This window comes from Podarcis pityusensis (genome assembly GCF_964106645.2).
Source record: "Podarcis pityusensis genome assembly, chromosome: 14".
Lineage (NCBI taxonomy): Eukaryota > Metazoa > Chordata > Lepidosauria > Squamata > Lacertidae > Podarcis > Podarcis pityusensis.
This window is the reverse complement of record NC_138039.1, coordinates 8,683,057-8,707,929: the sequence shown is the minus strand read 5'-3', so window position 1 is coordinate 8,707,929 and position 24,873 is coordinate 8,683,057. Positions and strand designations below refer to the sequence as shown.

General features: G+C 47.3%; 1 protein-coding gene across 1 annotated transcript in view; it reads left to right on the top strand.

Moving 5' to 3' along the window:
* Positions 1-24,116, top strand: part of EMP2 (epithelial membrane protein 2) — a 29,823-nt gene extending 5,707 nt beyond the window's left edge. Inside the window, exons 2-5 of the mRNA XM_080981305.1 lie at positions 15,201-15,320; positions 16,284-16,374; positions 20,078-20,224; positions 20,686-24,116. Coding sequence (XP_080837431.1) covers positions 15,243-15,320; positions 16,284-16,374; positions 20,078-20,224; positions 20,686-20,873 — 504 coding nt within the window. The 5' untranslated portion in view covers positions 15,201-15,242 and the 3' untranslated portion in view covers positions 20,874-24,116. The remainder of the gene's footprint in view (positions 1-15,200; positions 15,321-16,283; positions 16,375-20,077; positions 20,225-20,685) is intronic.
* The last annotated feature ends 757 nt before the right edge of the window (positions 24,117-24,873 follow it).

Sequence of the window (24,873 nt, the reverse complement as noted above, 5' to 3'; positions counted from 1 at the left end):
TCAGCATTAAGCCGCAGAACTCACTGCCTCTGCATGCGATGATAGGTGGCTTTAAATGGGGATTATCTCAAAAGACATGGCACAAAAGGAAAATAGATTGGGAGGGAGGAGGAAATTGGCAAACCTGGGTGCAAGTCTTTAAAGCTAGAGCAGCTGTTCTCTTGACCAGCTGGGATGGAAAGAGTTCAAGGAGAGGAGGAGCCAAAAGTTACAGAAACATGGAATTGTAGATCTGGAAGGAATCCCAGGGGTCATCTAGACCAACCCGCTCCAATTGCTGGTCTCACCACTGGCCAAGTGCCCCAACACTGAGGGAGTGGTTGACTGATGCTCGGCTAGATGGACCTTTGGTTTGATCCAGCACTGATCATCTTAGGTTTTGTTCCCATGGGGTTTCCTTGCCATTAGTGAGCAGGGAAGGAAATGCACCCCCCCCAACACCACATTTGCTGGGACTCAGCATAGTGATGAGCGAATCGATCAATGTTTGTCCTCTCAGTTCCTCATTTTTCCAATCTTAAATCCAGTCCTCCACATTTCCAAATGGGTTCTTCTTTTAACGCCAGCCGGAAAATTAACCAGCATTTTCACTGCTAATTTCCCACAACATACACATTTTTGTATTCGGTCTTGCCTAATAGATGCACCTTTTGCAAATCTTTGGAAATAGCCCTTCTGTAATGCATTTGTGTGTAGTGGTACTTGGTTCTCAAACGCTTTGGTACTCAAGCAACTTGGAACCCAAACACTGCAAACACCGATGTAAGTGTTCTGGTTTGTGAACTTTTTTCGGAAGCCGAACGTGCTCCATTTTGAGTGTTATGCTTCCGATTTGAGTGTTATGCTGAGGTCTGTCTGTCTTTGCTATTTATTTTGAAATTTGGTTTTTTTGTTTTGTTTTTGTGACTGTGTGGAACCCAGTTTAGCTACTGATTGATCGATGTGACTGCAGTATATTGCTTATTGCTTTCATTTTATGGATCAATGGTCTCGTTGGATAGTAAAATTCATGTTAAATTGCTGTTTTAGGGGTTGTTTTTAAAAGTCTGGAACAGATCAATCCAATTTGCATTACTTTCTGTGGGAAAGCGTGCCTTGGTTTTGGAATGCTTTGGTTTTGGAACAGACTTCCGGAACGGATTAAGTTTGAGAACCAAGGTAGCACTGAATATTGTTTTCAGCAACATATACCCTTGTACCTTAGTATATGCCTTCTTGTACACATCACTCGGCTGCAGAACTGTGCTGCAACTTTTGCAGAAGCGTGAATGTCAAAAGCAGCCTGTATTTCGATTCGTGAGTTGCTTTGTAAAGTACGAATTACCGTATTTTTCACTCTATAAGACGCACCAGACCACAAGACGCACCTAGTTTTTGGCGGAGGAAAACAAGAAAAAAAAATTCTGAATCTCAGAAGCCAGAACAGCAAGAGGGATCCTGTTTTCTGAAAGTGTCATCTTGGGTGAGCGAAGGGTCCAAGGGCTTGCAAGGCATGGGAAAGTTTTGCTAAGAATCGCACGGCTGTCATCGGCCATGACTTTGCCCTGGCTGGCTGAGGGGTGGAGGTCGGGCACACCCCAAAGTTGAACGGAATATAGTGGCGAGACAGAGAATGCCACTCAGGATTTTGACAGACAGTCGCTTCCCCGCCCGGTTATCCTGCGGATGAACTGCTCCTTTGGCCCCGTCAAGCTCATGAGTCAACCTTCAAAATGGGGTGGGAGTCTCAGGGCCAACAAGCGAGGAAAGAGCTACGCTTTGGGAATTAGTGGCAGAAACAGGTCAGACAATGACGTGGTTGTGTCCTCAGAATATTGTGGTGGCTGATTTAATGTGTTTAATCAGAGGAAAAACCATTGCTGACATTTATTAAGGACTGGGAACCTTCTTCTGGACTTGTTGCATGGAAGAAGAAAAATGAGCTCATAATATCTGGGTTTGAAGATGGAAAAATATTGGCTTGTAGAAAATAGAATAGTAGGATGTCCAATCTGAGTGGATACTTTGAATAAGTTACTATATTTAGCTGACAGGCAGAGAACTGGAAGCCTTTCCATATTTTTCTTGTTCTCCTCACTCTCTTTTCTTTTGATTTCTTTTTCCATCTCTTTGCTCCTGTTTCTTTTAGATTAGGTTTTAAAAGCATTTCTTTTATTCTGGTGGTGTTATAAAAAGATACTTGGTGTTGGGTATAAACTTTTGTATATCTTTTGATCAGTATCAATAGAAATTAGAATGTTTTGGGGGAAGATAATATTGTGTTAGCTGCTGGTTCTGGAACCTCTCTCCCTCTCACACCGATTTTTAGTTATCTTAAAAATCCCATCAGCATTAGCTCAATGTTGCCTTTGCAACATCTGCAGCTCTTTTGTGGTGGAACGGAATTTTGCAGAAACTGGTGCCCACCAGAGATTTTGGACTACAATTCCCACCAGCCCCTAGTTCAATATGCAGGACAGAAGACTGCAGAGTGATGGAGCTGTGGATGATGGACGTTTAAAGCTGGAAGAAAAGGAGAGTGCCACAGGCCTCTGATGGAAAAGTGGCAGCAGAGGAAGTTGTCTTATAGTGAGTCAGATCATTGATCTATCTAGCTCAGTATTGTTTACACACTGTGTCCTGTTCTGGGCACCACAATTTAAGAAGGATGTCGACAAGCTGGAACATGTGCAGAGGAGGGCAACGAAGATGATCAAGGGTCTGGAAACCAAGCCTTGTGAAGAACAGTTGAGGGAGCTGGGTACGTTTAGCCTGGAAAAGAGGAGACTGAGAGGAGATATGATAGCCATCTTCAAATATCTTAAGGGCAGTCACATGGAAGATACCTCGGTACCTCGGGTTACATACTCTTCAGGTTACATACGCTTCAGGTTACAGACTCCGCTAACCCAGAAATAGTGCCTCAGGTTAAGAACTTTGCTTCAGGATAAGAACAGAAATCATGCTCTGGCGGCGCGGCGGCAGCAGGAGGCCCCATTAGCTAAAGTGGTGCTTCAGGTTAAGAACAGTTTCAGGTTAAGTATGGACCTCCAGAACGAATTAAGTACTTAACCCGAGGTACCACTGTATTTAATTTTTTATTTTTTACCAACAACCAAACACAAACAGTGAAACCCCCCAGGTGGCTGATGCATTGGGTATACATAATCAATAATAACATATTCAAATCAACCATATGTAGACTTCTGTATAACTTAACACTCCTCCATCCACAAAGTTTATTTAACTTTTAACATTTTAATTGCCCCAAATTGTTCAAACCTGCCTAAATAATTCAATAATCTTCTCAAACCAATCCTCCTCTTTCTCACTGATCTTAAACCCTTTCATTCTGTGTATCTTCACAGTTAGATATTTTAAAATTATAATATTATTCAGTTTTTTCCTCCATTGGCTCACCCCTAGCTCTTCTGCATTTTTCCAATTACTCACTATAACCTGTCTGGCTGCAGTTACCATCAATTTTACCCATTTACATTCCTCTTTTGTTTTTAACTCGGTGCTACTCAGACTAATAAGAACCACTAATTTAGATATTCCCACCTTCCTACCCACAATTCCCGATATTTCTATACCAATCTGTTTCCAAAATTCATTAACTAACGGACAATCCCACCACATATGACTGTACATTCCCATCACTCCACATTTCCTCCAACAATTCTTACTTCCAGATTTTGTAATATGATATAACCTTACAGGTGTATAAGATTATCTGAGAGGTCGCAACAAAGGATGGTTGCCGAAAGATTCTTTCCCAATCTTCATATAAAATCTGCTCCTGAATTTCTAACTTCCAATATTCTTTCAAAGGGCTGTTGGATGGTGGAACCGTTTCCCTTGGGAGGTTGTGGACTCTCCTTCCTTGCAAATTTTAAAGCAGAGGTTGGACGGCCATCTGTCATGGAGGCTTTAATTGAGATTCCTGCATTGGACTAAATGAATCTTGGGATCCCTTCCAACTCTACAATTCAATGACTGGCAGTGACTTTCTGGGATTTCGAACAGGGGTCTCCACCAGCTGCACCTGAAGACTTGGGACTTCCTGCATTCCAAAGCACATGTTCTTCCACTGAGCTCCAGCCCTTTCCTTAAAATTAAAGGAGGATTCTAGTCCTCATGGTTCTCAGTGAAGGGTTAAACTAAACAAGAGCATAGGGAATCAGCATGCACTGAGACCTTTGCTCCATGTTGCTCAGAATTATCTACATGAGACCACATAACACCGGTCTTGAAAGGCCTACATTGGCTCCCAGTACGTTTCTGAGCACAATTCAAAGTGTTGGTGCTGACCTCCTGCTCCCAAACAAATGGATTCAAGCTGCAAGAAAGGAGATTCTGACTCAAAATCAGGAGGAACTTTCTGATCGTAAGAGCTCTTCAACAGTGGAATGGTCTCCCTCGGGAGGTTGTAGACTCTCCTTCCTTGGAAGTTTTTAAGCAGAGGTTGGTGGCCATCTGCCATGGATGCTTTAGCTGAGATTCCTGCATTACAGGGAATGGACTGGTCTACCACTGGGAGGTCTCCTTCCAACTACAGTGGTATGTCAGGTTAAGGACTTAATTCGTTCTGGAGCTCTGTTCTTAACCTGAAACTGTTCTTAACCTGAAGCACCACTTTAACTAATGGGGCCTCCCACTGCCACTGCGCTGCCACTGCATGATTTCTGTTCTCATCCTGAAGCAAAGTTCTTAACCCAAGGCAATATTTCTGGGTTAGCAGAGTCTGTAACCTGAAGTGTACATAACCTGAAGCATATGTAACCTGAGGTATCACTGTAGTCGAAGATTCTAACATCCCCACGCCCATTTGACAAATGGCATGTGATAGGATCAACGCTATCAGCCGAAGGACAGAAGCAACCCTATTCCATGAAGGATAGTTTCCTCGTGCTCTAGGATGATAAACCTCAAGACTCTCACAAGGATGTTATTAGGACAATTAAGATGGCGGCACCGGACTCATCGCAATGACTTCTTTCCCCTACTTGGGCAAAAAGTTGCCAGGGAGAATGGAAGGAAATGCCAGCCAAAAGGTTACCCTTGGGCACAGACAGTGGCTTGATCGCCACGCCTGGAGCTGCACTTTGTTTTCTAAAAACACACAAAAACACAGTGTTTCCTAAATGTGTCATGCAGGTTATCCCAGTAATCCTTACAAGCCAGTAAAGGAGCTGAGATGCACAGTCTCTCGATTTACAGTTTCGCAGCTTTAAATCTCTCTCTTTTATATACCGTATTTTTTGCTCTATAAGACTCACTTTTTCCCTCCTAAAAAGTAAGGGGAAATGTGTGTGTGTCTTATGGAGCGAATGCAGGCTGCGCAGCTATCCCTGAAGCCAGAACAGCAAGAGGGATTGCTGCTTTCACTGTGCAGCGATTCTTCTTGCTGTTCTGGCTTCTGAGATTCAGAATATGTTTTTTCTTGTTTTCCTCCTCCAAAAACTAGGTGCGTCTTGTGGTCTGGTGCATCTTATAGAGCGAAAAATATGGTGTGTGTGTGTATACACACACACACACACAAACACACACACATATCATTTTCAACAATTACAAAACATACTTTTATATCTTATACAATTTTTTTTTACTTCTGCCAATCACATCTGAAAATTTTCCAATCTTTTCCACTTAATTTACATTTCTTACTTTCGCTATTACTCATAACTAATGTCTCTCTTCTTTATCTTCTTTGCAATATTTCATATATTCCTCCTTACAAAACTTGCTAAACCCTGCCCCCAAGCCTCCACCTGATTGGTTGGCTACCTGGGGGCGTGGCGTGGCAGCCAGGCCAGCTGGGCAGGGGCCAGAACGTCCCCCCCCCGCCGACGCGGGAAACGGCTCCTGCTCACAACTCCTCCCCTCTGTAAGGAGGAGAGGCTTTCTCTTTCAAGGAAACAAAGGCTGGTGGTGGACAATTTGGTCTTCTGCCTGTTGACAAGCCAATTCCATTTGGATTGTTCAAGGGAGATCTTTTTTCCTAGGCTCCCGGCAGCGGCGTCGCTAGCCGCTCTGGCGCCTGGTATGGCGCATGCGTCGGCCGGGCCTCCACTTCGTTCTGGGACCCTGCCAGGAGCTCCGCCCCTTCTCAGCCCCTCCTGCCTGGCCACGCCCCCCCCGTGGCAGCTGCTCTTGCTGCTGCTGAGGTTGCAAGGAGCCCGGGATGAGGAGGAGGAAGAGGGAGCAGGAGGTGGAGATTCGCATGGAGCCCTTGCTGCAGTTGACTGGACGGGGCGGGTACCCTCCAACTTCTCTCCTCCAGCAAACCAGACGGGGGGTGCTGCAGAGAAAAGAGGGTGGGATGGGCGAGGGGAGAGAAGATCAAAGAGACACGTGGGGTGGGGAGCGGCGAAGGAAGTGGGGAGAAATCCAAGAGCGAAGGAAGGAAGACGACTAGGGGGAAATGGAAGCAACGCGAAGGCGGGTGAGAGAGAGGGATGAAGGGGGATGAAGCCAGAGAAAGAAGAGCCGCCCGTGGGGGTGGGACAAGCCAAGGCAGGGGCGCTGCGTGGAGCCCCTCCTCGGCTTCCCCCTCAGCTGTGGGGCGGGTGAGGGAGAGGCGGTGGGCAGGCGCCTAGCGCCAGCTGCTTTACGTTACGTTTCTGGACTGAACTAAAAAGTTTCGTGAGCCCATTAAAAAACAACTCATATTTTTGTCATTTTGTCACCCCCCGCAACTGATGATACCCGGGACGCACCGCACCCCCTTTCTTCCGCACCCCCTTTCTTCCACCCCTGGCTCACGGGCATCCTGATCAATTATAAGATGTTATTGTTTTAACTTTTTTTAAAAAATAAAATAAACCCCTAAAACATAGGATGGCTTGTTGACCTGGGCTCCTTCGGGGGGGGGGGGGGTGGCAAAATTTAAATTTGATAAATAAATAAAGCTATGTATGCTATGCTGCAAAAACCCGATCTTACCCGCTGAATAGGATCTTATCAGTGGAAAACCCAGAGAAATATTTTGCTAACGTGAGTTTCAGTTCTGCAGGCAAGATTGCATTTTGCATTAATCAGTATATTAATCAGTATATATTACAGCACAAGCAAAAGTGTGAATGAGCATTCTTTCTCCTACTCTGCACTTAGAGACACCAGGTACAGAGTGCTGTAGTACTAGGGGCTCTCCCAGATGACTTATTTATTGAACATTCATCCTGATTTTCTTGCACCTGGTTTATGAAGGAGTTAGATTATAACCTGCCTTTATTATGCATCTGTTCTGATTTGCTTCTGGGACAGTCCATCCTGGGTTTTTTCTTTAATATCTTCCCATTGATCCTGCATTCACTCTCTGCTTTCCAATGCATTTCCCTGTCACTTTCCTAACAGCAAAAATCAGTTTATTTTTGGAAGTGGATTCGTTCCACTAGTGCAACAGAGCGCTCTAATCTGCTTCAACTGCACAAAACTAATTTCCTGGTATCCGCTGGAATCCCAGAAAATAGCAATGGTCTGGAGGCATCCCGGGTCTCTCTCAATCCCCGCCACAGAAATTCTGCAAGAGCATGATCTACCGTATTTTTCGCTCTATAGGGCGCACCGGACCATAGGGCGCACCTAGTTTTTTTTTGGGGGGGGGGGGAAATAAAGAAGAAAAAAAAATTCCCTCCCGAGCCCCAAAGAGCAAAGAAGCCATGACAGCGAGCGGGATGGATCCCGCTTGCTGTCTTGGCTTCATTTTTAGTCTCGGGGCTGGGGGTCCGGGAGCGAAGGCGCGGTTGCGCTCAACCTCGCCATCGCTCCCAGAGCTTGCTGCTATCCACAAGCCTTCTGAGCCCGGCGGGAACTCCCGCCGGGCTCCGAAGGCTTGCAGATAGCTGCCCTAAGCCCGGGGTGCACAGTGCCGCGCTCCCTGGGCTTCGGGCTGCAGGCAGCTATCCGCAAGCCTTTGGAGCCCGGCGAGAGTTCCAGCCGGGCTCCGCAGGCTTGCAGATAGCTTCCTGAAGCCTGGAGAACAAGAGGGTCGGTGTGCACCGGCCCCTCTCGCTCTCCAGGCTTCAGCGAAAGCCTGCATTCGCTCCATAGGACGCACACACATTTCCCCTTCATTTTTGGAGGGGGAAAACTGCGTCCTATAGAGTGAAAAATACGGTAATCCCTTTAGCCGGTATAACGGTGGAAAAATCAAGTCCCTGCCTTGGCCTGAGCCCTCAAGTTCTGCCAATCTGAGGAAGACAAGAGTTGTAACCTAAGAACTGCCTTCTTGGTCCAAACCAAAGCATCCTGTTTCCGAGAAAAGTCCAGCCAGATGCCCTTCTCCCCCTGGGAAATTGCAGCACACAATCTGTCAAAACAACCCAGAGAAGGAATGAGATAAGGAATGCAGACTGGAAGGATATGTGAAAATATGTCAAAATAGCTTTGACAGGCCTCGTTTGAAACTATTCAAATAGGTCTTATTCCAAATAGTAATCTCAGCTGTGGCCAGAGAAACCTGGATCTGCTAAAGAAGATTGTATAGGATCAGGATTTATAGGGGAGTAGATGCCACTCGGGCCCCGATGCAAGCTTGGGGGAAAATCAATATTCAGTCAGTGATGTGCAGCACAAATTTCAGTATCTGGGATACTTCAGTGGTACAACGAATAGGCAAAGCTGTTTCAGCTTCTGGTTTTTTCCCTCCGACAAAATGCACATCACCAGCTCGCAGGGAAGCAGTCATGTTGAGACAGGTGCCATACCGTCCCATTTTTTCAGAACAAAAAAAACGGGACGCGCATCATGCGCCACAATCTCAGTCGGCAAAAAAAGCGCTATTTGGGGGGGCACGAACTTCTGCAGCTCCCCCAAAAGTGCTTTTGGGGGGCAAGGGGCGGTTCAAGAGTGCACAAGATTGCGGTACCCAAAAGGGGTTCTGTGAACCTGGATCGCTAATTTGGTAAGAGTGAGGTGCTGGTAATGCCAAGGTTGCAGGTTCGATCCCCGTAAGGGACAGCTGCAAATTCCTGTATCGCAGAGGGTCGGACTAGAATCGGAGATCAGCAAACTTTTCCAGCAGGGGGCCGGTCCACTGTCCCTCAGATCTTGTGGGGGGCCGGACTATATGTTGCTATGATTTTGACCCACATTTTTGGCAAAAACCCTTATTGGGACCAACCCCCAATGTTGCCCAAATGTGATTTTTTTGGGGGGGTGTGTGTGACCTCATACACCCACGCTGCTTCCTTTGCATTTTATGCATTGACAGTTATTTCTCTCGTAAGGCGGGGGGTGGGGGGGCTGAGGTAAGTGCGCCATTCCTGTCAGCCCTGGAGAGCGTGTGCGCATGTGTGGGTGAAGGGAGAAGCTGTTGGCCACACTAAGGCCAGCGACGCTCAAGCAAAAACGTTCTTTTCCCCGGGTGAGGGAAGATGAGGTGGTGGCTGTTTACCTTTCCATGGCTCACACCATGTAGCTAACAAGTGGCCTCCCCAGCAAAGCGCAGAACTGTTTTGGAGTCCAGCCGCCCAGGCGCTCCCCGCTTCCTTTGGCGGGGAGCACCGTTGCCACAGACCCCGGCGGGCGTCGCTCCTGAGACGCCTTTGAGCCCCTGCCACCGCAACTGCCCTTCCTGAGGTCAGTTGCTGGCATCTCCATGGTGGAAATCTGAACTGTGGCTCCTTTTCCCTCTTCCCCACCCTGGAAGAAAAGATTGCTGTGCGCAACGAATGGCGAAGGGGCTTTTCTCGAGCATCCACTTGCCTCACTTTTGACCCCCAAGCCTGGCTGAGTCGCAAAAACCATCGCGCGCACTACGCCGGCTGCTTGGATTCCTGGACCGTCCGCAGGCAATTGGGCCTGATCTGGCCCGTGGACCTTAGTTTGCCGACCCATGGACTAGAATCAGCCTTTCTCAACCTGTGTGTCCCCAGATGTTGTTGAACTACAACTCCCATCACCGCTAGCTAGCAAGGCCAGAGCTCAGGGATGATGGGAGTTGTAGTCCAACAACATCTGGGGACCCACAGGTGGAGAACCGCTGGGTCCCTTCCAACTCTCTGATTCTGTGCTACTCCAGAGGGTAGAAACCAAAGCAATGGATTCAAATGACAAGGAAAAAATGACTGACCAAACATTGGGAAGAACTTTCTGACAATGAGAGCTGTTGGACAATGGAAATGGACTCCCTGGGGAGGTGGTGGTTTCTCCTTCGTTGGAGGTTTTTAAGCAAAGGTTGGCTATCATGTATGATCTAGTTGAGATTCCTGCATTGCAGGGGGTTGGACTAGATGGTCTTTGGGGTCCCTTTCAACCCTACAATTCTATGGTTCTACGGTACCAACTTTTCACCATTTCTATTTTCCCTGGAATTTGGCCAGCATCCATGGCTGGTTTTTTGAGGTCTATATATCTTTGTCTTTTTTTTTATTCCTGGGTTTCATTCCTGTTGCTTCAGGATTATTCTGTTGTGGGAAAGGCTTTGTAAATGCAGTAAACCTTGACCTAACCCTAAGCACCCAGCTGAGGGCACGTATTCCCTTTTTCTAAGGGAGACATTTGAGCAGGAGGAACAAGGCCTGTGTCTTATTTTGGGATTGGCAAATGGATGAGATGATACCGAGTCTCCCACCTTGGGACGGGTCAGGGCTGCACACGCCTTCTGTTTCTCTCTCAAACTGCACCCCAGCCCACCCTCAAGTGGTCTCTGCTCCATTCAGGGCAAACTTTTTGACCCCTACCTATTGTGCACCTGAACAGCGAGCTGTTTGTTCAACAGCAATTCAGCTTCCTGCCTTGGCCTGCCGAAAGGAAAATCCAAGTGCTTTGTTCCAAACCAAACTCCAACTTTCCCTTTCCACGCCGTGCTGTGGAGGGACCGACGAAACGGGGGAGAAATATCCTGGCCTTGCAGAAAGTAAAAAAAAAAATCCCTGTTAAGGGGAGTTTGCAAAAGAGTGTTGTAAGAATTTCAAGGTCTCAAATATAGAATAAATATTCATAAATGCACACCTATCTAAATATATGAACCATGTGTCTGAAATAGTACAGGAGAGCAATCCTGAAGCCATTTTGACCCTCCCAGTGACCTCAAATATACCTCTGCAGTAAGGGAGGCAAATGGGGAAAGCCTTCCCATTGTCTTTTTGCTTACAAATCCTGTTTTAAGGGTGTATTTGTGCATGAATAGGGTGAGCCTGTGACCTGTATACAGGAACTAAAGTAAACAGCCACAAAAGAATGGCTTTGCTGCTCAGGTAATGCAATCAGTGACCATTATCAGGTATCCTGGCTGTAGACTGCCTCCTTCTGTGATGTATGTATGATGTTGGGGTGGTGGTCTTGGGCTACAGGGTGGGCTATTTCAAGAGTCTGTATAAGAGCTTGCACCCCACTGTTCAGGGTTCTCCTCCCTTCTGCGTGTGGTGGGTGGGGACCCTGTTACAACAGTTTATTTTCCTTCAATAAAGATCAGGCTTACTAGCCGCTTTGCTTCTCAATATACTCTGCCTGGCCTCTGTTATTTTCTCCAACCGATAGGGAACCCACTTAAGGACTCTGTACGAGCTCAGCAATACCCCATAAAGGAAAGGGAGCAGTTTTTTCTTATAGCAAGAAGATGGTGTCTGGCCTCCCTGGAGCCTTGGGAAAATGCCCCCTCAAAACCCATAACCACCAAAGTGACAAATGTAGGGTGACATTTACGGGCAGGCCGTGGTTCAGTGGTAAAGCAACTGCCTTGCATGCAGTTGGTCACAGGTTCGGTTCCTGGCATCCCTGGGTAGGATTGGAAAGCTCGCTGTCTGGAATCCCAGAAAGCCACTGTCATTCAGTGTAGTAGTAGTAGTAGTAGTAGTAGTAGTAATATTTCTACCCCGCCCATCTGGCTGGGTTTCCCCAGCCACTCTGGGCGGCTTCCAACAAAAGAAAAAGAAGAGGAGGAGTTTGGATTTGATATCCTGCTTTATCACTACCCTAAAGAGTCTCAAAGTGGCTCACAATCTCCTTTCCCTTCCTCCCCCACAACAAACACTCTGTGAGGTGAGTGGGGCTGAGAGACTTCAGAGAAGTGTGACTGGCCCAAGGTCACCCAGCAGCTGCATGTGGAGGAGCGGAGACGCGAACCCGGTTCCCCAGATTACGAGTCTACTGCTCTTAACCACTACACCACACTGATTAAAAATACATTAAAACATCAGTCATTAAAAACTTCCCTAAACAGGGCTGCCTTCAGATATCTTCTAAACGTCAGATAGTTGTTTATTTCTTTGACATCTGATGGGAGGATGTTCCACAGGGCGGGAGCCAGTGTGGTGTAGTGGTTAAGAGCGGTAGTCTCGTAATCTGGGGAACCGGGTTCGCGTCTCCGCTCCTCCACATGCAGCTGCTGGGTGACCTTGGGCCAGTCACACTTCTTTGAAGTCTCTCAGCCCCACTCACCTCACAGAGTGTTTGTTGTGGGGGAGGAAGGGAAAGGAGAATGTTAGCCGCTTTGAGACTCCTGAAGGGGAGTGAAAGGCGCGGGATATCAAATCCAAACTCTTCTTCTTCTTCTACCAAGAAGGCCCTCTGCCTGGTTCCCTGCAACTGCGCTTCTCGCAGTGAGGGAACTGTCAGAAGGCCCTCGGAGCTGGACCTCAATTAGCTGAGCTAGCTAGCTAGAGAGAGAGAGCTTCCATGCACCAAGGCAATCTATCTGGCAGTACCAAATTCCAGGGGCAAAGCATGGGGAAGGGCGGCTGCCTTGATGCCCTGCTTCTGGGATTCCCAGGGGCATCTGGCTGTGCTCCTTTGTGGGCCGCATGCCAGCGGTGCATTGGTCGAGAGGCAAAGGTGGGTGGAGAGACAGGTGTGACTCTACATTAGCCTACATTCCAGCCATCCCAAAGCCACGGGTTTCTACATGCACACACTGGTCTCTCCATCCTGCATCCAGGCAAGCAAGAGGCATTATCACAGCTCAAAGGCAGATTCCCACCAGGTAAAAACACTTGAAAAGTAGGAGTGGCGAGAGGTGCAGCTTTGGGAGAGGTGGGGTGTATTTGTCCTCTTCCCATTGGCAGCTGGGTAGTGTCGCTCGCCCTGTGGAACGCCCTCCCATCGGACGTTTAGAAGACATCTGAAGGCAGCCCTGTTTAGGGAAGTTTTTAATGACTGATGTTTTAATGTACTTTTAATCTTTTGTTGGAAGCCGCCCAGAGTGGCTGGGGAAACCCATCCAGAAGGGTGGGGTATAGATTAATTATTAATATTATTATTGTTGTTGTTGTTGTTGTTGTTAATTTATTCACCCCATCCCCCAGAAGATGGACCTGGCCTCCTTTGGATTTGCATTCAGCAATCTGAGCTGATCGAAACCAGATGCTAAAACAAGACTTTGCTCTTTTTAACTGTTTTGAAAACGTTTGTTTTTTTAAGCCACAAAGCAACAACCCTTAGTCTGCTCAAAATGAAAGACGACAGCTTGTCTGGGGCTGCCAGCTTCGTTTTGTATTTTCATTTCCAAAAAAAGAAAAAAAGAATCAAGGTACATAGGCTGGGTTAGTTTGCATGCCCGAATGCCACGGTGTTAGCTTAGCAAGCTGCAACAGATGTTCCTTTGCCTCGCCAAAAGATATGGAACGTTGGATCTAAAGGGGATTGTTGAAGCAATAAATAAAAGTATATGAAAGCCCTATAGCGGATTGGTTGACAAAGACCTGTGTGTGAGAACTTTCGAGATTCTCAGTGGTTCACGAATTCCCAGTGATACGTCTGCCTTCGTTTCTTCCAAGAAATCCCTCGCTTGCTTCCATTGTGCATGAGCATGTGAAAATTGCAGTGTGTCTCATGCATGAATTTATTTTCAGGTTTCTAGGCCATATGACTGCAACCTTTAGAAAAAATCTTCTTTAAACCACAGATGTTACAGAAATCTATTTCTTCCCAGCCTTCTCAAAGTACATACTGCCAGAAATGGTATGATAAGACTGGAGTCAGAGTAGAGAGACCCTTTTCCAGTAAGAAATAAGCGCAGCTCATTTTTCTTCCAAGCTTGCTTCTGCAGTGGACCCTGTCCTTTGTCAGATTCGCTCAGCCACTCTGTGCAATTGCCAAAGGCTTACGCAGCTGCGTTTTATATAAATTTAGTGAAATAAATAAATAGGCTACATTGAAGTGGTGCAAAAGTACAGGGTCTTCCCACACACCCCTCTCTGTTCCAAGCAAGCAAGTGGAATTTTCACTGTCTAAATGCACATTTGAGGGAGGTACAGGGACGTGGGTGGCGCTGTGGGTTAAACCACAGAGCCTAGGACTTGCTGATCAGAAGGTTGGCGGTTTGAATCCCCGCGACGGGGTGAGCTCCCGTTGCTCGGTCCCTGCTCCTGCCAACCTAGCAGTTCGAAAGCACGTCAAAGTGCAAGTAGATAAATAGGTACCACTTGGGTGGGAAGGTAAGTGGCGTTTCCGTGTGCTGCTCTGGTTCGCCAGAAGCGGCTTAGTCATGCTGGCCACATGACCCGGAAGCTTACGGCGGCTCCCTCAGCCAGTAAAGCAAGATGAGCGCCGCAACCCCAGAGTCGGCCATGACTGGACCTAGTGGTCAGGGATCCCTTTACCTTTACAGAGAAGGGGCGTGGCCTGGGGAGAGTTTTGAGGGCCACATAACAAGGCCTGGAGGGCCACATCTTCCCCCAAGGCCTCAGATTCCCCACCCCTGGACTAGGATCTGGGAGATCTGGGTTTAGGTCCCCTTACTCAACCTCCATGAAGCTCACCAAACATTTCCTCTCAGCCAAATCTACCTCACAGGGTTGTTGTTGTTGGGGGGGAGCGGGAAGGGGGGAGAAACAAGTGACCACTTCGAATTCCTTGAAGGAAATAATTATATCCTTGTGCAGTGGGGGGTATAAATATAAAAATAATAATATAATATAAAGAAGAATAAAAGCGTGTGTGTGTGTCATGTGAGGGCAACTTTGATTTGTCTGTCTGTCTTTCTGAGCAATGGATGAAGGTGGAAGCAAAAAGTTATTCTATAGGAGTATTTTTCTTTTGAGAGTCTGCATTAGGTATGTATGCGTTAGTACAATGGTACCTATAAAACCTTGTGTGTTGTATAGATACCATGATACGTATGGAATTGTATTGTTTATGTTCTGTGTTTTAAGCCACCTGGTGGTCTTTTGGAAAAAAAGGTGGTATATAAATTTAATAAAAAAACACCATCCTTTCACAGTAAGCACCCATTTCCAAAGCTCTGAACCTCTTTCCCTCCTTGTCTTTTGGTACAGCATTCTCTTCCTCTAGACTAGAGCAACCCTCCCCTCGCAAAGATGCTGATTCTTCTCGCCTTCATCATCGTCTTCCACATCAGCTCAGCTGCCCTTCTGTTCATCGCCACGATTGACAGCGTAAGTTGCCTGCCAACAGCATATTATTTTTTTTTTGATTTGGGGTGTGTGTCTGTGTGCCTGGTGTTCAAAGATGAAAAGAAAGTCTTCGAAATGGAAGTGAAAAAGACTCCACAAATTGAAAGTGGAGACACTCTTATGTATTTTACTGGAGGGGCTGGATGTTTTGAACCTGTTGCCACCATTGCCCTCCCCGACATTGGCTTTTGGCTGCTTTCAGCCTCCTCTGGAGTAAGGATATGGGAGCCAGCCATCTACCCTGGTAAGAGGACTATTCCCCTCTGAGCCGCATATAAGCCAAGGCTCCTTGGAGTGGAGGAAGTAACTTTGCTGAAGTGTATTGATCATTTTGATGGATGGTTTCTGATATTTAGAACTTGGCACTCCAGATGTTTTTGGGACTACAACTCCCATCATCCCTAGCTAACGGGACCAGTGGTCAGGAGTGATGGGAATTGTAGTTCCAAAACACCTGGAGGGCCAAGTTTGGCCATGCCTGGCTTAACTGAAGTGTAATAATCATTTCAAGGAATTTCTTATTTGCTTTATTTATGCGCTATTGTACTTGATGGTAAAGTGACTGCTTCTTAAATGCTATTGTGATTCTCATGAGCTGGCTGCCCTCACCTCGGCATTTGCCATTGGAAAAGCGGAATACAAATGTTAAATCAAATCAAATTGGGAAGACCAGCACCAGAAACTTTATTGTCAGTTAACTCTGGTGTTACTTAAACCTAGACTTTTTTGGGGGGGGGGTTAATATTGAATTTGTTCTGTGTTTGTCAGATTTTTGTCATTTTTCAATTTAGCAGCATGCTCGTTTGTATTTTGATGTTTTGAAATGTCTGCTGGAAGCCACTTTGGGCACAGCTGATTGTGGAAAACTGGCATCAAAGTGAAATCGACCGATCAATCCTCCAAGATCTATATTTTCATGTGCTTTTTAAAATCATCCTTCTCCAGGCATGGTGGGTCGGGGAGGACTTCTCCACAGATGTCTGGCATCGCTGCCTCAATGGCACTAACTGTACAGCCCTGGATGAGACCTTCCCAGGTGAGTCATCAGACAGCTCTTCCTGCATCATGCCCTTCTCTTCATCATTGGCTGGAAAATGTAATGACATCATGGCATGCAGAAATGAGTGTTGGCGAATCTCTTTTAAGGATGTTCCTGAGTAGGTTTGCCATACGTCCGGATTTTCCTGGACATGGCCTCGTTTTGGGGGTAAAATTTTGTTTTCTGGAGGGATTTTTAAAACTTGGCAAAATGTCCTGGTTTTTTTTTTTGGCTCCTAAAAAGAACTACATTTCCCATGGGGCCTCTGCGGCGAAGCCAGCCCTGTGATTGGATGCAGGCAATTCCAATCTTGCTGCCCATTGGCTGTCCCAGGTGCCGCGTCCGATGCCGGAAGGGGGAGGAGGTAGGAAGTGACAATGGTAGCCGAGATTGAGAGTGGGAGGGCATGCAGATGAGGATGGAGGGTGAGGCTTGCTTCAGCTGTTGCAGGGTGCCTGCAGTTCAGGAGCTGTTGGGTGTTGGCATTATGCAGGAGCTGGGCACTGTGGAAGAGGCATTGGCAGGGAACCTACCGTATTTTTCGTTCTATAGGACGCAAGGGCTCCCCGTGCTTCGGGCGACAGGCTGCCGCCCCAAGCCTCGCGCGCTCGACGGGACCTCCTGCCGGGCGCGCAAGGCTTGCAGACACTCGCCCGAAGCACGGGGAGCCCTCCGGAGGGCTCCCCGTGCTTCGGGCGACAGGCTGCCGCCCCAAGCCTCGCGCGCTCGGCGGGACCTCCTGCCGGGCGCGCAAGGCTTGCAGACACTCGCCCGAAGCACGGGGAGCCCTCCGGAGGGCTCCCCGTGCTTCGGGCGACAGGCTGCCTCCCCAAGCCTCGCGCGCTCGACGGGACCTCCTGCCGGGCGCGCAAGGCTTGCAGACACTCGCCCGAAGCACGGGGAGCCCTCCGGAGGGCTCCCCGTGCTTCGGGCGACAGGCTGCTGCCCCAAGCCTCGCGCGCTCGGCAGGACCTCCTGCCGGGCGCGCAAGGCTTCCGGACACTCGCCGGGGCTGCAGGCTGCTGCCTGCAAGCCTTGTGAGCCCGCGGGAACTCCCACCGGGCTTGCAAGGCTTGCGGATAGCTTCCTGAAGCCTGGAGAGCGAGAGGGGTCGGTGCGCACCGATGCCTCTCGCTCTCCAGGCTTCAGCGAAAGCCTGCATTCGCTCCATAGGACGCACACACATTTCCCTTTCATTTTTGGAGGGGAACAAGTGCGTCCTATGGAGCGAAAAATACGGTACTTATGGGTCAATGGGTATAGTTGGGTGCCAGCCGCCTGTGCCCCCTTGTGTGTGGTGCCCTTGCCACGGCTGCCGGCCATGTACCACAGCAGCAATTAGTGGCAGCGCTGGAGACCTTGCCTAAGAAATGCTCTCCTATGAATAAATCTAACAGTAAAACTTTCTCCTTCTGATCAAGAAACTAGTAGATCATACACCAATTCTTTCTAGGTTGCTTAAGCACAGAGTAGTACAGTGGATGCTCAGGCTGCGAACATGATCCGTGCGGGACGCACGTTCACAACCCGCAGTGTCCGCAACCCGCAGCAGCGCGTCTGCGCACGCGCGGGTTGCGATTTGGCGCGTCTGCGCATGTGCGACTGCTGAAACCCAGAAGTAACCCGTTCTGGTACTTCCGGGTTTCGGCAGTCCGTAACCCAAAAAAAGGTAAACTGAAGCGTCTGTAACCCGAGGTATGACTGTAGTTCATTTTGTAGATACAGTGGTACCTTGGGTTACATACGCTTCAGGTTACATATGCTTCAAGTTACACACTCCGCTAACCCAGAAATAGTGCTTCAGGTTAAGAACTTTGCTTCAGGATGAGAACAGGAATCAGGCTCCGGCGGTGCAGCAGCAGCAGGAGGCCCCATTAGCTAAAGTGGTGCTTCAGGTTAAGAACAGTTTCAGGTTAAGGACAGACCTCCTGAACGAATTAAGTACTTAACCCAAGGTACCACTGTACAGGTAAACCAGATTACACATGGCTAGATATTAGAACCATTATGTTAAGAATAAAATATGACATAGGTATCCGTCTCAAAGCTTGCTTTTCAAAACAAGAATGGTATAGTCATATGACTTTTTTTTAAAAAGATTATGCTTAGCAATTTTTATATTAATTGTCAACTAGTTTAAACAGTGAAATATAGGTGTGCAAGGCAGGAGGTGGTGGTTGGGAAGTTAAGAGCTGTTTGACAGTGGAACGGTCTCCTGTGAGAGGTGGTGCTCTCCCTGGAGGTTTTTAAGCAGAGGTTGGATGGCCATTTGTCATGGATGCTTTAGCTGAGATTCCTACATTGCAGGGGGTTGGACTAGATGACCCTCAGGGTCCCTTCCAACTCTACAATTCTATGATTCTAATGCCTCTACCTGCCCCGGTTGCATCTCGTAGTTAATCCCCTGATTTCGCTGATGTCTGAAGAACAACAGAAGGAAGGGCAGGGCTGGCTGGCGCAGCCAGACTCTGAAAAGTTCCTTTTTGTGGAAGTTGCATTTATTTGGGGAGCAGGAGGGCGGGAGGAAATGGATTCAGGAGAGTTGGCAAGAGGCTGACACCTTTTCTTATTGTCACTCTGCGCAAGCAGTGGCGGGAGGAAGTCGCTGGCAGGATGCAGGTGGGCTCCAAGAAGGAAAAATTAATGGGATGATTATTTTATTATATAATTTTTATTTTTAAAAAACCAACCAGCCCAGAAATTAAATGTGACTGTCAAGACCTCAGAAAACAAACTTCCCTTTGGGAAGCACTGAGACGGTGCAGGGACTAGACTGCTAGCGTGGGAAGGCAAGAGTCAAGAGGTGCATTGCAGATGTATTTTGAACCACTGACTACAGCATCCAAGGATGACCATCGAAGATCTGAACCAGCAATATTGGTTTGGGAGCGGTGGCAGCATATAAAAATCCATAGGGACCTTCTGGCGGTTCCTTTGTTGAGAGAAGTGAGGTTACAGGGAACCAGGCAGAGGGCCTTCTCGGTGGTGGCACCCACCCTGTGGAACGCCCTCCCATTAGATGTCAAGGAAAGAAACAACTATCTGACTTTTAGAAGACAGCTGATGGCAGCCCGGTTTAGGGAAGTTTTTAATGTTTGATGTTTTATTGTATTTTTAATATTTTGTTGGAAGACGCCCAGTGGTTGGGGAAACCCAGTCAGATGGGCGGCATATAAATAATAAATTGATAATTAATAATAATAATAATAATAATAATAATAATAATAATAATTTATTATTTATACCCCGCCCATCTGGCTGGGTCTCCCCAGCCACTCTGGGAGGCTTCCAACAAAGATTAAAAATACATTAAAATGTCACACATTCAAAACTTCCCTGAACGGGGCTGCCTTCAGATGTCTTCTAAATGTCAGGTAATTGTTTATCTCTTTGACATCTGATGGGAGGGCGTTCCACAGGGCAGGTGCCACTACCGAGAAGGCCTTCTGTCTGGTTCCCTGTAGCTTTGCTTCTCGCAGTGAGAAGCAATCCCAATCCTCTCCTACCTGCTTTCTTAAATTCAGACAAGGGATTGACACTGGTCTCTCCCCCTTAAGTCTCAAGGTTGTCCTTGTAGAACTCGCAGAATCCTAAGAGCTGGAAGGGACCCCAAGGGTCATCTAAGTCCAACCCGCTGCAATGCAGGAATCTTCCTAAATGCACTGTTAACTGCTACTTCCTCCCCGTGTATATTTTACAGACTACCAGTCTATCCAGGCAATTCAGGCGACAATGATCCTCTCCACCATCCTCTGCTGTGTGGCCTTTTTCGTTTTCATCCTCCAGCTGTTCCGCCTAAAGCAAGGCGAGAGATTCGTCTTAACATCCATCATCCAGCTGCTATCCTGTGAGTACCTCCTCCCGGTTGAAGGATGTGTGGCGGCCGCTCTCACAAAAGAGAATGGAGTCGTGACAAGGAGCTGTCACACTGACCCACTGTGCCACAAGACAGCACAAAGAGTCTGGGGAAGGTGCTCCCCATCTCTTCTCCCAATTAACCTCCGTCTCCAGGGCCCACCCCATGACACCACTGGTGCCATCCCCGTGGCATCACCAGGGGCTGCCCTTGGGTTGCATCCCAGACACTGAAATTTCTGGGGCCAGACCTGAGACCTAAGTCTCCCTTGTCCAGGCACTGATTAGACCCAGACCACCTGAACAGCAAGATGGTTTCATGGGTGCTTAGTGCTTCTTCCTGATTTCTTAGAGATCTTTCAGTCTTAACTTACCAAGAACACCAGGAGGCTGGTTCCGGGCAGGTCTATCCTCAACCCATTCACGGGCTTTCCCCCTTCTCTCCCTTCCCAGGTCTGTGCGTGATGATCGCCGCGTCCATTTACACGGACCGCCACGAGGAGTTTCACGTGGGTCCGCAGTACGACTTTTTCCAGGTGTCCAGCGGGCAGTACGGCTACTCCTATGTCCTGGCGTGGGTCGCCTTCTCTTTCACGTTGCTCAGTGGAATCATGTACCTAATACTAAGGAAGCGTAAATAAAACTGCAGCGGCTAGTTGAAGGGGGAAGAGAGAGAAAAGGAAACGGTCTGTCCGTTTTGCAGTACTGGGAGTCCAGTAACTATTTTGTATATAGCAGAAGAGCGGTTTTGTAGTAAGGAAAAGTTATTGTCTGTTTTTTTTTGTCCTGCCGCGGCCCCCTTCCTCCTCCTTCTCCCTGCTTGGTGTTGAAACAAGGACTATGGGAGGGGAAAAATGCAGGTGAACTGGAACAGCTAACCCCCCCCAGCGTGGGTGGGCTACCTTAAAGGCAACCCATGCTTATGGTAGTCTCCCAAAAGTCACTGATTGTACCTTTTCTTGTTTCCTTTTCTTATACAGCTTTCAAAACAGGTAATGTTACTAGGCATTAATAAAAAAAGCATCCCTCCCCCCAGCTGGTTATGGCTCTGTAGGACAGATGTGAACAGCTGGCAGGGCACAGTAAACATTATTCTGTCGCTAGCAACATGTGCTCAACTGGACGCCTGGGATTCTTTTGAGAAATAGGGATGGGGGGCGGTTCTAGACTGCCCTTGGCCACAGAATAATTCTGTGGATCTGGGAGATAATCCTGCAGCCAGTAGTTCCTCCAGTGATTGAATGCCAGCCTAGGAGGTTCTTTCTAAAAAGCAATGGTTTGGTGTGATGCTGGCAAGCTCAACGCTATGGTTCTGGGCTGATCTCGAGGGTCCATTTGGTTTGGCGCAGTGCCCGTGTGGTTAATGGTCATGGCAGGGGGCGGCAGAACAGGGGTGCAGCCTGCTCTAAATCTAGCTTGGACACATCTGCCCATGCCATGCTTCAAAACAATTCCAGCTGGGAGTGTCTTAAGTTATCGCCACGGAAGATAGTGTTCTGCTGCGATAGGTGTGTAGTGAAGAGCCCTGAAAGGTTCAGAGAACATTACGTGCCCAAGGCTGAAACAATTGCTTTGGGACCGATCCTCTTCCTGCTGAACCATGTATCCAGAGCTACCTCAAGAAGCCGCAAAGATGGTCACTGCCTTGATCGAGACCCAGAGAGGCACTTTCCCAAGCCCACCACCTCTCAGCTTTATTTCTGCGGCGGCAGTCCAGCCGTGCCTTAATCTTTACTATTTCTCTGCGTTTTGGAAGAATTTAAATGGAAAGGCTGTCTGTCTTTGAGAAGGCACTCAATCCCTCCATTCAAAAGGGATCCTAGGTAGCAGGGCTATGCAAGGGCCTTTTCCTTGCGTGGATCATGGCGAGCTGTCAGCATAGTGGCCATCAGAAAACAAATAACACCGCCAAGTTGTTGGGGGCTGGCAAAAATCATTTGGGGGACCAGATATGGCCCTTAGGATTGCCATCCCTCCTGTAGGCAATATTAGGCTTAGGCAAACCAAAATTCATGACTCAGAAGAAAGCACTGGGCACCCAGCTTGACGTCATTTTAGCAGGAAAATGTCAGTGCTAAAGCACAGCTTCCCTACTTTGAGGCAAATACAGAGGCAGGAAGACTCATTTTTTATTTTTACAACCAGGAAAGAGCCACCCAACACTACTGCATTATTCCAGAAGAGTTTGGGATTCCTGATTGCCCCAAATCACGGCTTCAACCAACCAACGAGCCAGTATTTGGCTAACTATCTGGCATATTTGTTGGTCTTTCCAATCTGTCTGAAAAATTTACCCACTAACAAGTCACCTGGTTTTCAAAACCCCAGAGGCTCTTATTATTAGCAGGTGCAGAAACCTAGAATAACCTCAGGCTGCACTCAAGGATCCCATATTTCACCCAGGAGCCTTGTTCGTATAGGTACAAATGTCTGACCTTCTTAAAAACAACAAAGATGGCTTTATAGGGCATTAAAAGATATTAATGGAAAAGGACGACCCATCGATCACTAAGGCTGCAAAATCCTTCTCTCTGTTCCTAGGGTATCAGTCCCATTAAACTCAACTGGGACTTTCTTCTGAGTAAGCATGCTTAGGATTTCTCTGTCTGCAGGGCTGTCAGCTGATCTGCATCCTCTTACTTGAACATCAGCTGCCTTTGGAATCATGCTGCCATCCAGTTTAAATTAAATGTGCGTGTAGCCCATTTGATCTCTCAATACGAGGGACCTTTTTGAGATTTCGGAGAATGTGCAAGAATGCAGCTATTTAACAGACCACCATTGTGAGCAGTGTGGAAGGGCATTTTTTAGTGGGAGCGCATTTTGTGTGTGTTAAATGTTTTCTTTTGCATCTTCGCACAGCCACTTCCCCTCTGTAATCCCCCTTTCATCTCTCAAAATGGTGCTCCAGAAAAACTGTCCTTACTTTCAGCATTTTTAAAAGGTATCCCCAACTTGAAATGTTAGCATAAACGGGGAGGGGGGGAATGGGAGTGTTTTAGATCCCGCAAACCAAAACATTTGGCCAAATGGATGAACTGGTGACAACTCATTTTAAGTAAATCAGGCCAAGTTAAAAGACCAAGTTGATGACCCCAGCTCCTCCCGGAATCACTTTTATGCTCCTGTATGGAACATAGAACCATGCTTTTTGTGTGCCTGTAGTGACATCTTTGAAGCGATGGCGTAGAGAGAGAAACCTCGTGACTTTTGCATGGTTGGGATAGACCCTACGATGCAAAGAGAACGAGATTTGTTGCTCCACCCACCATTGGCATAAAGCCTCTGAAAGGTTGCCCACACTCTGTTGCCGTTTCTTCCCCCTCTGCGCGACCCCAAATTTATTGCGCCCTATTCCTGCACCATCCTCCCAAATTCCCAGACATTCCACATGCAGCCACACATACATTGGATACAAGAATCTGCGCCACCATTTATTCTCTGCTCTAAAGAATGAACTAGTCTGACCAGGTGTGTTTTTTATATAGATAGAATTTGTATTTATGTAAAAAAACAAAAAAACAAAAAATGTACCTGTACATACATAGATAACATTATGCCAATTATATTTTCTGACCACTTTAATAGAAATTTGAATTGCAAATCATAATATAACCAGAGAATACAAAAAAAAACAACCCAATTCTGACAATGCTATTATTGCCTTTGCAACTTGCCTGGAATAATAGGCACTCCTTCGTACGTTAGTACTACCATTTTTCAAGTTCTGGGGCTGGGGGAGAAATTGAGAAATCCAAAAATGCTTAGCGGAGGACAGTGATTGACTGCTAGCTTAGCTCTACCGACTGTGCCTCTGTTGTTTTGTATTTTATATACCATCTGTGTACACGGAAATAAAAGTTACAACCAGTATTGTGCCGATACCGTGTTGCAGTTTGCTTTCTTGACAGCATCTGCCTAAACGCTGAAGGGAAGCCCAGTGTTTTTTAAGAGATGCTAGACATTAAGATGAAGAAGAGGTAGGAGTGGGTGGGATTGTACCACCCAGGCACACAAACGCCTGCCGAGTTCAACCAAGCGTTCTGAGACTAGCAACTTTCATTTCGTTCTCAAGCAGCCTTCTAGCCCTAAGGACTGGGAAGACAGACTTGAAAGCAGCGCCTGACTGGATACTTGGGAGGTAGAAGGCCTGCCGCTTGGTGCGTCTTGAGAATTTCAAGTGTTCAAAGGCTTTAATTGCTTTGCCTTCTTTCCCCATGACTAACAAAAGCAAAAAAATTAATATGTGCACTAAGCAGCTAGAGGTTTAACTGGATGAATCAGTACAGGTGACAAAGACACCCGCTTTCTTAGTGACAGGGTCCCACGAGGAAAGTTCTCACCGGTGACCATGAATTTTAGCTCTGACGACCAGCAGGGCTTATACACTACAGGTATAACTTCATTTTTTTAAAAAAGCCACCAGGAATGCAGATCTGATATGGCTGGAGAGTTTTCCACATCTAGAAGTTCTAAGGAGGAACTGGTGACCCTAACTAAGCTGTAGTAGGTCTGTGAGCTGCAAAAATGGGGGGGGGGTGTAATTTTTGCCTTCTTTGTAGTGCAGGTGGCTTTGGAGCATCACAAATGGCTTTTGAAACCTGCCCTTCAGGCAAGGCCATGTTTTTAATTTATAAAGCA